At 49.6% G+C, this 14,926-nt stretch overlaps 1 protein-coding gene across 1 annotated transcript; it reads left to right on the forward strand.

Annotated features, from left to right (window-relative positions):
• Positions 1 to 1,092: 1,092 nt before the first annotated feature.
• Positions 1,093 to 3,825, forward strand: LOC123075449 (F-box/LRR-repeat protein 13). The gene is made up of 3 exons (XM_044498050.1): positions 1,093 to 2,216; positions 2,308 to 2,442; positions 3,200 to 3,825. Exon 1 carries the CDS (start codon positions 1,193 to 1,195, stop codon positions 2,111 to 2,113), a length of 921 nt encoding a protein of 306 aa, XP_044353985.1. The 5' UTR covers positions 1,093 to 1,192; the 3' UTR covers positions 2,114 to 2,216; positions 2,308 to 2,442; positions 3,200 to 3,825.
• Positions 3,826 to 14,926: the final 11,101 nt, after the last annotated feature.

Consider the following 14,926-nt stretch of genomic DNA (forward strand, 5'->3'; position numbering starts at 1 on the left):
CGCAACACATATAACATGCAGTGTTTTCCACCGTGATGGTCAACATACCTATCTACCAAATTCTTCCTCAAGTGGCCAACCATCGAGCTATTAACTGGTGCATTGTCGATGGTAAAGTTGAAGATTTTGTCTTCAATTTTCCAATCTCTCAAGCTCCTTTGTACCATATCAAATATGTTAGGGCATTGTGAGGGGTTTTCAAGAGCCAAAATCTGATTATTTTGTTTTGTAAAGTCCATGAATCATTAATAAAGTGGGTGGTTATGCATAAATGACCCAGTTTTCTGACTGGACGTCCAAATGCCACCCGTTAATGATATGTGGGAACTCAGATTGCTAAGGAATGCTTTGATTTCTTTTTTGTCTTTCATATGAATAAATGCAATCCAATTTAATTATTATCCTTGATACCACATTGAACAATGGATTCTATGTCTTAACAAAGGACTTAAAGCCACGATACTCAACAAAAAGGAAAGGTAATTTATGTAGCACAATCAACTTTATCCATGTTCTACCTGGACACCCAGGGTCAAACTTCCACTCTAGATCAATTGCACTACCAGTTAGTATCTTGGCAGTCATACCATCCATCTTAGTTTTCTCCTCACATACGCCCAGGTGTTTACAAATATGACTTGCCCCGGTGAGTAGTGGCGGAGCTTGAGCCGAAATTAGGGGGGGGGGGGGTAGCTGATTTTTAATGGAAAATAGGCCTAATACAAAGGAGTATATACATGCTTTCTTGTGAGCTTGGGAGGGCCGTGGCCCAGTTTGGCCCCCAAGAAGCTCCGCCACTGCCGGTGAGTGCAAACGAGCTTGTGCAAGCATTACATAAAATATATTGGTTCTAACTCATTGTCAAAGGGCAAAGATCCAGGTTATGATGGTTTAGTTTTTTTTAGACAACTGATGTTCTAGTTGAAACATCTCTCTGGGAAACAAATTTTATTTTTAAGGATCCTATCTGGAAACAAATAAACAATAAACTTGAGAGAGAGCCAATCTGACAGACGTGAGCGACGCATTCATGGGCCGGCCCATATGAGCGAGCGCCTCTCTCATAGCAAATCACGACGGCGGACACCACACCCACTCCTCCAGAAGGAAAAGAAAAAACCACTCTTCCATTCCCCACTTCCTCCCCAAACCAAACCCTCGCCGTCGGCCCCCTCCCCCTCCACCGGCGGCCATGGACGAACCGCAGGTCATCATCGGCACCTCCAGGAGCGATATGCTCGCCAGCATTGAGCGCAACGGCCGACACCCTGACACGCTGGATCTCGGCTCCAACATGATGCTCTACATGGTGTACCGCTACCTCCCGGCCCCGCCGGTCTCCCCCACCGCCACCCTCTCGCTCGCCGGCGCGTCCTGGGTCCCGGACGGCGTCGACCGCCTCAGCCGCCTCCCCGATGTGCTCCTCCGCGACATCATCTCCCGCCTCCCCGCCAAGGACGCCGCGCGCACCGCCGCCCTCGCCTCGCGCTGGCGCCCGCTCTGGCGGTCGGCGCCCCTTTCTCTTGTCGACAGCCATCTGCTTCCGGACGGCGGCGCGTCCGGCCCGTTCATCATCGGCTCTCCCTCTCCCCGCGCCGTCACCGCCGCGGTGTCCAGCGCCCTCGCTGCGCACCCGGGGCCTTTCCGCTGCGTCCACCTCACCTGCAGCACCATGGACGAGCACCGAGGCGAGATGGCGCGCTGGATCGACACCCTCGTCGCCAAGGGGGTCCAAGAACTCGTCTTTGTGAACCGCCCTTGGCCGATTGACCTGCGCCTCCCCGCCGCCCTCTTCAGCTGCGCCTCCCTCACCCGCCTCTACCTCGGCGTCTGGAGGCTCCCGGACACCGCCGCCGTGCCGCGCGGTGTCAGCTTCCCCAACCTCCGGGAGCTCGGCCTCTGCTGGAATGTCATGGAGGACCGTGACCTCGCCTTCATGCTTGAAAGAAGCCCCGTCCTTGAGTTCGCGTCAGACCGGAGTGCGCGTTCGCCTCGTCAGCCGCAGCCTGCGCTGCGTTCAGCTCGGCCATACCTTCTTGGAGAACATCGACGTGGTGGAAGCCCCTCACCTGGAGAGGCTCTTCCAGTGGCAAACTGTTGCCGCGGCCGGTAGCCGCGTCATGGCAAACCGCTCTTTCAGAATCAAGATTGGGAATGCACCTAAGCTGCGTGTGCTGGGATATCTTAAGCCAGGAGAGCAAGAGCTGGTCGTCGTGGTACAGATCTCAATCTGCAAGTGTATGTGTGTCAGTTAATAATGCCAATGTATGTTCTGAATTAGTTTCTCTTTCCTTGGTTGCATTGCAGGCTGGGAGCAAAGAGAACATTGTCCCTAGTGTACAGATTTTGGCCATGGAGGTGCAATTTGGTGTCCGCAATGCTATCAAGAAAGTGCCAGGTTTTCTGCGCTGTTTCCCCAACCTGGAGACGCTCCATGTCCAGGTAAAATTTGTTAACTACATACATTTGCTGCATCGGTAATTTTGCAATGCTAGTGTCCATGTTATCTAGAATGAACTGACCACAGATATAGAAATGACCTGCTGGCCTGCTATCATGGGTTGGCTACGGCGTCGCAAAGATGTTTCCCCCTTTAGTGATAGAAACAGAGTTTGAAACTGTAGTTGTCATTTCCTTAGTATTCAGTACATGGTACATATAGAGCTTTGTACCGAAGTTACAGGAGTCGACCGTGTGCACGATCGTGAGTAGTGCGCTACATACAGGCAAAGACCAAGTCACAGGATAACTGAACATGACATTTTTTTTTGACAAAGAACTGAACATGACATGAATAATGTACACATGGATTCGGGGAACAATGGTTGCAACCGGCAGTATTTTTATCTGGTACTAATGGTTCTAAATACACGTCTGCACCACTTACCATATCAGCCACGCAGCAAAACAGGGTTGTCACACTTGGATAGCCTATTAGCAAGTGTACTCTGTTTTGTATCGCGTCTTTACCGTCTTAGCAGAATCATAGTGCATCCGGTGGAGGGTTCAAAGTAAGTGTAGTCTGTCTGGTAATTTTGCAATACCAGTGTCCATGTTATATAGCAATGTCAGAACTGTGAATCAGATTATTAATCATAAGATTGCTTGGCCTGCTGCTGCTATTGCTACTGCTGCATGATATGTCCTCATAGAAAAGATCCCTGAACTACTGTATGCGGCTGATCGATTTCATCTGCAGTCCCCCCGCATACGTGAGGAGTCCACCAGCAAGGTCAATCTCAAGTTCTGGCAGGAGGGCGGTCCCATCAAATGCATCCTGCAGAGCATCAAGAGGTTGTTCTTCTACGAGTTCCGAGGGTCGAGAAGCGAGCTTACTTTCCTCAAGTTCATCGCGGAGAGAGGTCGGGTGCTGGAGCAGATGGTGGTTGTGGTGGCCAGCGAGTGTTTCTCCTCGGGGGATAACGTGAATGCCAAGCTGAAGCCTCTGGCCGATGCGAAATGGAGCAGCAAAGCCTGCAAACTAGAGCTCTTCAGGAGCCCGCTCACAAATGTTTCTGGTCCTCTTCACAACCACGAACTAGCTGCTGATTTTGGGTTTGCTGACCCTTTTGATCTCAAGTACTACTCCAAAGCAGAAAGGATCTCTGTAAGTTGATTAGCAGCTCTTGTACAAGACTGCTGTTACCCAGCTAGACTTTGTGTAAAGTGAAGGATCTTTGTGCAAGGACCTACTTGGCAAGCTGTGGAATGCGTGTTTCTGCAAAGTGAAGTTTTGTGTGGGATGTGGCTGGACGCATAACACATCAAATTAGAGCGTCTTCACCTTTATTTTAGTTATCTAGTGCTAATGATCTTTGTGGTATTTATCTAGTGCTGATTTTTGTGTGGGATGTGACTATCTAGTGCTAATGATCTTTCTGGTTTATCGAACTGGCCATGAATTAATCTGCTATCCATTAGGTTGGTCTCAGCTCAAAAGAGTACTGTACTAATTAATCACCACAAATATGCTCTTGGTTTTGATTTTCACAAACTTTTACTACATGTTTCTTTTATAAAGTATTACTGATTACTGCAATTGGAGAGAGATCTGGGAAACCTTCACAAAACAGGACCAATATCATTACCAGAAATGTAGTTCTACTAGCATCACGAGTTAAGCATGGAACCGTCATATTCAGTACCGAACCAGATGTAGGTGACCAGGTCATTCACGCTGGAAATGTCAAGCCAGCAAGTGCACTACGAATTGCAATTTTATTATGGTCTTTCTGGTAATGGTCTTTCTGGTTTGTCCAACTGCAATTAAAATATGTTGTGCACTTGCTGTTGTTAGTGTCATGAATTAATCTGCTATCCATTAGGTTGGTCTCAGCTCAAAACAGTACTAATTAATTACCACAATTATGGTCTTTTGTTTAGATTTTTACAAACTTTTACATGGTTCTTTTGCAAAGTACTTCATTACTGATTAGAGTTATTTACCCAAAACCACCACAGTTTAGTCTAGGGTAGCAACTTAGTACCAGATTCCAGCCAGGGCACAAAAAACCACCGGAACTGCGCCTAACCTGTAACGCAGAGCATTGATTGTCTGATAAGCTCACGCAAACAACAAAACTGACAAGTTGGGCCCACTTGTCGGGCTGACGTGGCAAGGACTAAATGCAAAAAATAGATTAACCAATTGTGGTGGCAAATGAGCTGGCGGAGGAGGCGTGGGTCCCATGTGTCATCCACCCTTCTCCTTCTTCCTCCTCCCATCTCTCTCTCCCCCCGACGCCACCTCCTGGAGCTCTGTCGTACGGGCGCACCGCCGGTGGTAGGGCACTGACCGCAGGCAAGCATGGAGGCCTGGCGCGGACAGGGGAGGACTACCCGCAGCAAGCACCTCGACAGCGATCTCGCTCTGGGCATGGGCAACCTCGCGTCTTCGCCGCCATCCCCGGCGGATCCATGGGCATCCTTCTGTCCAGGCGCGACAACCCCTGCTAGCGCTCGAAGGAGAGGTGGACGAGCTGCCACTGCTCCCCCACCCCCTGGACGCCACCTCCCGGAGCTTGGACGCGTTCGTGCGGCCGAGGTCAGCCATGGCCGTCGACCAAGGTCAGCGCGGGACGAGCTGCTGCCGGATCTCGCGGGAGTGGTGCTGGGCGCGTGTAGGTGCGTGCATGCTCGTGGAGTGGAGCGCGCGTGTAGGTGCGTGCGTGCTCGTGCTCGGCTGCCATGGCCATGGTGGCCATGGAGCTCTCAGCTTGCACGGGCACTGAGAGCTTGGGCTTGCACGCCAACGGGAGCGGCGTCGGGCTACGAGGCCTCACCCCCCCCACCACCACGGTGCTCGCCGATGTGGGCCGCCCACAAGATGCTCGATGTAATGTCGCATAGAAAAAAAGGGATGAAGATGATCATGTAGTCACAGACATGGGGGCTCGGCGTCTCATTTGCCACTTCAGCTGGTCAAAGCTTGTTTTGTGCTTGGTCTTTGCCACATCAGCTCTGACGGGCGGGGCCCACCTGTCGGTTTTGCTGTTTCCGTGACTAAATTCAAGCGTCAATGCACCGTGTTACGCATTAGGCGCATTTCCGGGTTTTTTTATGCCCTGCCTTCAATGCAGTACCAAGTTGTTACCCTAGCCCCAATTGTGGTGGTTTTGGGTAAATAACTCTACCGATTACCGCAATTTCACGAGATCTGGGAAACCTTCGCAAAACAAGAGAAGTTGTACTAGTATCAGAAGTTGAGCATGGAACCACCGTGTTCAGAAAAAATGTAGGTGACCAGGTCATTCACGCTTTGTTCGTACTTCTGAAGTATTAATGGCTAGAAGCCCATCGTCGGAGCAGCCAACTGCACCTTACGGAGGTCGGCTCGGTGGTGGTGCTAGGTAGGCGCTGTTGTGAGATGATCTAGGGACGAGGTGGTGTCAGGGTTTTACATGGTTATTAACGGTCGGCAAAACTATCCAAAAAAACGAGAACAAGGTTGAACACAGCGGGTCATTAACCTCGTCGATGGGCAAAAGAAAGGAATAGTAACACTCATCAATGGATACTCCACAGTCAAGGGCGGAGCTACGTAGAGCTAGCCGTTGTCACTGGCATTGGGTCCAATTTGCACTTGCTTAATGTAATCCATTGATTTAGTGTGTAGTTCATTTAATTGTTTGACATGTAGCCATGTGTTCTTCCATGTGAACACCTGATAATTTCCATTTTGGGTTCGCCCTGTCCCTAGTTCCTCCACCACGGCTGCTGGCTCCTCCTCCGCAGCGGCCACCAGCTCCTCCTCCGTCGTGGCTGCGGCCGTCTTCTCGCTCACAGCCAGCGCCAAATCCAATGTAGCCTCAGCTCATTAATCTTTGTCATGTCGTTAACCCCTCAACAAAGCAGAGTCCTTATGTGGGTGCCAAAGACAACTCCCTCATCGGGTCCGTCTGGGAGCCAAAGGATTCTTTCGCCACCATTGTCCCCACTCGGCCCCAGCACGGACCACCACCACCCAGGCAATCATTACCTTCAACAATGTAGGATTTACTTTCGCTATATTGAACGATCCACTCCCACGTTGACTGCAAAGACATCTCCAAACATTATGGTCATATCTAGTATATTTTCACGGTGAAAGGATCGATATAGTTGACTAGAGGAGGGGGGGGGGGCGAATAGGCAACTAACAATTTTTAGCTTTTCTTTACCAACTTAAACTTTGCATCAAAGTAGGTTGTCTAGATATGCAACTAAGTGAGCAACCTATATGATGCAATGACAACAAGCACACAAGCAAGCAAGGGATTTAACACAAGTAAGCTTGCAAAAGTAAAGGGACGAGATAACCAAGAGTGGAGCCGGTGAAGACGAGGATGTGTTACCGAAGTTCCTTCCTTTTGAGGGGAAGTACGTCTTCGTTGGAGCAGTGTGGAGGCACAATGCTCCCCAAGAAGCCACTAGGGCCACCGTATTCTCCTCACGCCCTCACACAATGCGAGATGCCGTGATTCCACTATTGGTGCCCTTGAAGGTGGCGACCGGACCTTTACAAACAAGGTTGGGGCAATCTCCACAACTTAATTGGAGGCTCCCAACGACACCACAAAGCTTCACCACAATGGACTATGGCTCCGCGGTGACCTCAACCGTCTAGGGTGCTCAAACACCCAAGAGTAACAAGATCCGCTAGGGATAAGTGGGGGGAATCAAATTTCTCTTGGTGGAAGTGTAGATCGGGGCCTTCTCAACCAATCCCGAGCAAATCAACAAGTTTGATTGGCTAGGGAGAGAGATCGGGCGGAAATGGAGCTTGGAGCAACAATGGAGCTTATGGGGGAAGAGGTAGGTCAACTTTGGGGAAGAAGACCTCCTTATATAGTGGGGGAACAATCCAACCGTTACCCCCCAAAACAGCCCCGCAGAGGGCGGTACTACCGCAAGAGGCAGCGGTACTACCGCTGAGAACAGCGGTACTACCGCTCCCCCGGGCGGTACTACCCTGAAGAAAGGAGGGCAAGGAGAGAGACGGACTCGAGCGGTACTGCCGCGGTGGTAGGGCAGTACTACCGCTCATGAGAGACACTGCCGCTCTACTGCCGCTGCAAAGTACCGCACAATCCGACACGAGAAAAGACCCCTCGAGTCGACGCGGTAGGGGCCTGGTACCGCAGCGGTACTACAGCTGAGGACCCACCGGCGTTACTACCGCTGCGGAGCGGTACTGCCGCCTGTGACCCCTAAGCGGTACTACCGCTGGGTACCGCGGTACTACCGCTGGGACCAGACACAGCCCAAAGAAAGGGAAAGAGATCTCCAAAGAAGCGGAAAGACTCAGAGGGTGTAAAGAGGATGTGTATGTGTTGATTCCACTCTAGCCTTACCAAAACGGACCCCCTCTTGATAGTACGGTGACTCCTACGAAACTAGTCCACCAAAAAGAAGCGAAAGAGCTACACCGTCTTGAATGACACTCCGAGGGGAAAGAAATCATCTCGTGCCAAAGGATGAATCTCTGAAATGCTCAAAGCACACGATTAGTCCACAAACATGTTGTCATCAATCACCAAAACTACATCTAGAGAGATATGCCTTAACAATCTTCCCCTTTTTGGTGGATTGATGACAACCAAGGATTTGCACAAGGATATATCATGAAAGTAAAGATGCTTAGAACTACAAAATATAGACGGGCTCCCCCTGAATGTGTGCACCTAGTTAGTAGTGCCTTTGGAATGTAGGACACACACATTAGGATCAACACTCCCCCTATATTTTATAGTCCAACAACCAAGCATAGGATACATGAGAGCAGGTAATATAACAGGATGGACAAGCAACTCATAAGATACCAAAGTACTAGAAAGACATAGACAAAGATAAGGTTGCATATATCTTACACCATATGTCTGGAACTTAGGTCTCACTGGCACACAACCAAACAAAGCAAATGGCGAGAAAACACAACGACACTACATAGAAAACGATGAAACGACGACACCATAAAGCACAAATCCCTAAGCTCTCTCCCCCTTTGGCATCGAGACACCAAAAGGGCAAAGAGCGACGCTACGGCTCCAGGTGAAGGAAAACTGAGGAGCTCTCTCATCACATCCTGGCAGGGTCATCTGCACTGCCATCCTCAGTCGAAAACTGCTCGGTGTCGGAATCGGTCCACGGACAGTGCTGCTGAATCCACTCCTCTTCCTCAATGATCTGGCCCTCAGACCCACTGACAACGGTCGCACCCAGCTGACGCATGAGCTCCTTGTGACGCCCCCTGGCCTTCTTCTCAGCCACATGAGTCATGTACTGACCACGAGACTCCATGCAGAAGAGCTTCTTCATCTTGCGTTTGATCTTCTTTGCCCAAGAGGGCTCTGTCCCAGAAGGCTCATAATCCTCATCGTCATCATCGGCCTCAGCCCCGTCCTCGGTCTCCATGTCAGCAGCAGAAGATGGACCCCCGGATTTAGGGGCTGGGGTGCCCCAACTGTCCTTCTTCCTCAGACGCTTGATCTCATGAGAAACCAATTCTCTAGTTTCCAGCATCACCTGGGGATAGACACGTGCCCAGGCCTTCTCAATGAGCAGCAGGATGAACGGACCATAGATCAGGCACTTGTGCTCAGAAATGGCAGTGAGAAGTTCAGACCACATAACATGAGAAATGTCCAGGGACTCGCCAGTGTTTGCTTCCTTCTCATGCTGGCAGAAGAGAAGCATATCCACGAGATAGGAGTGGACCATATCCAGATTCCCGATGCGAGAAAAGAGGGTCTCTCGAAAGACACGATGAAGGATGTCCAGGTAGGTAGACAGCTCATAGGTTTCCTTCTTAGTCACAGGGTGAACCTTCACAGTGCAGTAGGGCCAGAGGGCTTGCTTGTGAGTGGAGTTGACATTGCGGTGAGGGCGAAAGCCGACAGGAGTCTCAAGCCCGTGATCTTCCACCTCAAGTAACTCCATGAAGGCCTTCCACTTGACAGACAGTAACTTGCCATTTGTCATCCAGGTCAGAGTCCTTTCTTCATCAGTGCCAAGATGGACAGTAGCATAGAATTGAGCCACCAAATCTGCATCAAAGTCCTTGTTGAACTGCATGATTCTGAGAATGTTGAGCTGAGCACACATCTGAAGAGCTTCACCAAAGTACTCAGGATCCTTTTCCATGGCATCCGTGTCGATGGAGCGAACATCAACATAAAGATTCTTCTTGGCCTTGATCACATCAAAGTAGATGGCAAACTGAAAGCGGTTCCAGAACGGGCGGTTGACCAAATTGGGTTCTTGGTCTTCCGCGTAGGGGTTCCGTTGACGCCTTTCCCAAAACTCCTTGGCAGACAGCTCAGTCACAGTCTTGCCCCTTGGCTTCGGTCTGTTGGCAGGCTTCTTCTGGAGTTGAGGCGGAGGTGCCGCACTAGAGGAAGCACCTACTGACTCAGAGGTGCGGTAGCGCTTTGATGTTGCACGACCGGGGTTGACACGGCGGACTTGCTGCTCAGGACGTTCATCACCTGGAACCAAACACAAGAACAGAAGAGCCAACACGAAAGAAAGAGCATAAGCCTCCAAACAAAACAACATGGATCAAACAGTGGTAGGAAAATGATGGAATCGGGCAAGCAGCGGTAGTACCGCTGGCCATAGGCGGCAGTACCGCTCCAGTGGGAGCGGTAGTACCGCTCAAGGCTTGGAAGCGGCGGTTCCTACTGCCGTGGTCAGATCCGGCACTACCGGACTGCCAAATTCAAAAATACTCCTACCAAAACTTAATCCACACAGTCTAGACGCCTTCTCCAAACTGCTCAAGCCGGGATTTAGCCAAAAATCGAGAGATGCAACCACTATTGCCCCAAAAACGCTAGATCTGAGAACTAGACAAAAAGAGAGAAGGAACGAGGGCAATACCGGCATCCATGGCAAGAGGACGAGGTGGGGATCGACTCCACCAAAGGGAATGGAGAGGGATGGCCCGGAGACGGCAGCCCGCCGGAGCCCTCCCGCGGCGAGGCGACGCTGAAGAGAGGAAGAGGGACGAGGGGGCGGTGCGAAAGGGTATGGGGGAGGAGAAACCTCCCCCTGCCCCGACATAACCCCTGGTCCCGCCCCCCAACGGTAGTACCGCTCGGGTGGGCGGTAGTACCGCTTGTCAACATAAGCGGTAGTACCGCGCACCACCAGCGGTAGTACCGCCCAGCAAGACCCAAAGACTAGACACCAAATGACTAGCTCAAAAGAAGGGAAAAACAAAAAGGCAAGAAGAGGAGACTAAGACAAGGCAGAGAGAAAGAAAGGCAAGAGACCACGAGGACCAACCACAAGACACAGCCTCTCCAAGGAGAGGGCGGTGGCCGGAGCCACCTATGTTTGAGTCAATTGGTATGGCACCGCGAAGAATTATCCTTGGGCCCATGACCAAAACTCGTCTTTGAAGCACAAGTATCATAAAAAAATGGCTAATGTGAAAGAGTTGATCAATTTATGCATAATAAGGGGAGGGAGAGTTCATTAAGAGAACAACACTCCCCCTATGTCCATGCCTACACCTAAACAAGATAACAAGTTGAGTATGGTGGGGAGTGCAAGTGTTCAAGCAACATTGCTCGAATCAATGATATTTAGCTCATGCCTTAACTCGCGAAATCTTGCTTCATCCAACGGCTTCGTGAAAATATCTGCAAGGTTATCATGAGTGTTGACATAGTTGAGCTCGATCTCCCCTCGCCTAATATGATCCCGGATGAAGTGATACCGAATCTCAATATGCTTCGTCTTGAAGTGTTGCACCGGGTTGAGAGAAATCTTGATGGCACTTTCATTGTCACACCAAAGAGGCACTTTGTCACAAATGACACCGTAATCCTTTAAAGTTTGCCTCATCCATAAGAGTTGTGCACAACAACTGCCGGCCGCCACATACTCCGCTTCGGTGGACGAGAGAGACACACAACTTTGCTTTTTAGAAGACCAACTTACCAAAGAGCAACCAAGGAATTGGCACCCTCCGGAAGTGGACTTCCTATCCACTTTGTCTCCCGCCCAATCGGAGTCCGAATACCCTACAAGCTTGAAGTTTGCTCCTCTTGGGTACCATAAGCCAAAGTTTGGGGTATGAGCCAAATATCGAAAGATTCGCTTGACCGCCACAAAGTGGCTTTCCTTAGGTGCGGCTTGAAAACGTGCACAAATTCCCACACTCAACATGATATCCGGTCTAGATGCACAAAGGTAAAGTAAGGAACCAATCATGGAGCGATATACCTTTTGATCCACCGCTTTACCATTGGGATCGATGTCAAGTTGGCACTTGGTGGGCATTGGAGTGGACGCCGGCTTGACATCACTTAGCTTGAATCTCTTGAGCATGTCTTGAGTGTATTTGGCTTGGTTGATGAAGGTTCCTTCTCTTCTTTGCTTTACTTCGAAACCGAGAAAGAACTTCAACTCTCCCATGGAAGACATCTTGAACTTTGAGGTCATGAGTGCGGCAAATTCCTCATTGAAAGCTTTGTTAGGGGAACCAAAGATAATGTCATCAACATATAGTTGGCACACAAACAACTCCCCTTTGACCTTCTTAGTAAAAAGAGTGGGGTCGATTAGCCCAACTTCAAACCCACGATCTTGTAACAACTCGGTAAGGTGGTCATACCACGCACGTGGGGCTTGTTTAAGGCCATAGAGTGCCTTATCGAGTTGATACACATGATCGGGAAAGTAGGGATCCTCGAACCCGGGGGGTTGCTTGACATAAACCAACTCATTAATAGGACCATTAAGAAAAGCACTCTTCACATCCATTTGTTGCAACTTAAAGTTGTGATGAGAAGCATAAGCAATCAACAAACGAATAGATTCAAGGCGAGCAACGGGAGCAAAGGTTTCACCGTAGTCGATACCCTCGACTTGGGAGTAGCCTTGTGCCACCAATCGTGCCTTGTTGCGGATGATGGTCCCATGAGCATCTTGCTTGTTCTTGAATATCCACTTGGTTCCAATGACATTGTGGTTCCCCGTTGGCCTTGGCACTAATCTCCACACCTTGTTGTACTCGAAGTTGTTGAGTTCTTCATGCATGGCATTAAGCCAATCCGGATCTTCGAGAGCTTCATATACCTTTTGGGGTTCCACACAAGAGACAAACGCGTGATGTTCACAATAGTTTGCCAATTGTCTACGAGTGCTTACCCCCTTTTGAATGCTTCCAAGCACATTCTTCATGAGATGACCCTTGGTGGAGAGCTTGGAAGCAATCTTGGCGGCACGACGCTCCAATTCCTCCTCGGTGGTGAGTTGAGGAGCGGTCACTTGATCATCTTGAGCGCCGTCTTGAGCTTGTTCTTGATCTTGAACTTGCTCGGAGGAGAGAACTTGACCTTGGGCATCACTTGGTGTGTCACCACCGTCTTGAGCATGATCTTGCCCTTGGTCTTGTTCATGAGGTTGAGGGCCTTCACTTTGTTCTTCGGAAGCGTGTGGGCCTTGGGTTGGTGATGGCTCCACTTGAGTGGAGCATTGTCCTTCTCCTTCGGCCACAAGGGGTTCCTCAATGGGTAGGATAAAACCAACACCCATTCTTCTTATGGCTTGAGGAGGAATTTCATCACCTACATCACAAGTGCCACTTTGCTCCACTTGGGAGCCGTTATTCTCATCAAACTCCATGTTACACGTCTCCTCAATAAGTCCCGTGGATTTATTGAGGACACGGTAAGCATGAGAGTTTGTAGCATAACCAACAAATATGCCCTCATAAGCTCTATCCTCAAATTTAGACAACCGAACACCTTTCTTGAGAATGAAACACTTACACCCGAACACCGAAAGTACTTGAGGTTGGGCTTGTTACCGGTGAGTATCTCATATGGAGTCTTGTTCAAGCCCTTGCGGAGGTAGAGCCGATTGGATGCATGACACGCGGTGTTGATGGCTTCGGCCCAAAAGTTGTATGGAGACTTGAACTCCGCCATCATGGTCCTTGCGGCATCCATCAACGTCCGGTTCTTCCTCTCCGCAACACCGTTTTGTTGAGGGGTGTAAGGGTGCGGAATATTGATGCTTGATCCCCTCATCACTAAGAAACTCATCCAAGGTGTAGTTCTTGAACTCGGTGCCGTTGTCACTTCTTATTGTCAAGATCTTTGCATTGTGTTGACGTTGGGCTTCATTTGCAAAGTCAATGACGGTTTGTTGGGTCTCACTCTTCCTCTTGAAGAAATACACCCAAGTGTATCTTGAATAGTCATCCACAATCACCAAGCAATACTTTCTACCCCCAAGACTATCAAAGGATGGAGGCCCAAAGAGATCCAAATGAAGGAGCTCCAAAGGCCTCTTCGAGTAAATGAGAGTCGTGGGAGGGTGAGCCTTCTCATGAAGCTTTCCTTCGATACAAGCACTGCAAGCACGATCTTTAGCAAAACTAACGTTCGTTAGTCCACGGACATGGTCCCCCTTGAGAAGACTTTGCAAAGATCTCATATTGACATGGGCTAAACGGCGATGCCAAAGCCATCCCACGTCAACTTTAGCCATTAGGCATGTCGCGGTCTTAGTGGGTCGCTCCGAAAAGTTAATCACATAGAGACCGTTCTCGACATGCCCAACAAAGGCTACTTTAAGAGTCTTGCTCCACAAGAGGGCCACGGTATCAATATCAAAGAAGGTGGCAAAACCCATGATTGCAAGTTGACGAACGGAAAGTAAATTGTATGCAAGGGACTCAACAAGCATGACTTTCTCGATCGTGAGATCATGAGAAATGACAACTTTGCCGAGTCCCAATACCTTAGAAGACGAGGCATCACCCCACTCGACATTGGTGGGCATAGATGGAATCTTGTGCACGTCCACCACCAAGTCCTTGCTTCCGGTCATATGATTTGTAGCTCCACTATCGAGCAACCATGATCCCCCACCGGAAGCAAACACCTACAAGAGATCAATGCTTGGTTTTAGGTACCCATTTTGTAATGGGTCCTTTGATGTTAGTAAGAAGGGTCTTAGGAACCCAAATAGACCATTCAATATACTCATGAGGGGAACCAACAAATTTGGCATAAACATGCCCATCACTAGCACGTCATAGCACATAAGAAGGATTAAAGTCGCCGGCTTTGTTGGAAGGGGTGGCATTGCCCTTCTTGACACCGCCACCCTTCGCATTGTTCTTCTTCTCCTCAGAAGCACCCTCTCCCTCCTTCACAAAAGTTTTCTTGAGAGGAGGAGGTCGTTTGGTCTTGTCATTCTTCTTCTTGTTCTTGGGCTTGGGTGCGAACCCAATCCCCTCCTTGGCCACAACTTCCTTTTGATTGCTCAAAAGGTCGTTGAGGTTCTTCTCACCTTGTATGCATGACACAAGGCCTTTCTCAAGTTGCTCCTTCAACTTAGCATTCTCCTCAACAAGATGCACATGCTCACAACAAGGGTTAGTAGCATTTGCATTATCAATTAACACCATATGAGGAAAGGTGGC

Source organism: Triticum aestivum, chromosome 3D (assembly GCF_018294505.1).
Source record: "Triticum aestivum cultivar Chinese Spring chromosome 3D, IWGSC CS RefSeq v2.1, whole genome shotgun sequence".
In the NCBI taxonomy this organism is placed as follows: Eukaryota; Viridiplantae; Streptophyta; class Magnoliopsida; order Poales; family Poaceae; genus Triticum; species Triticum aestivum.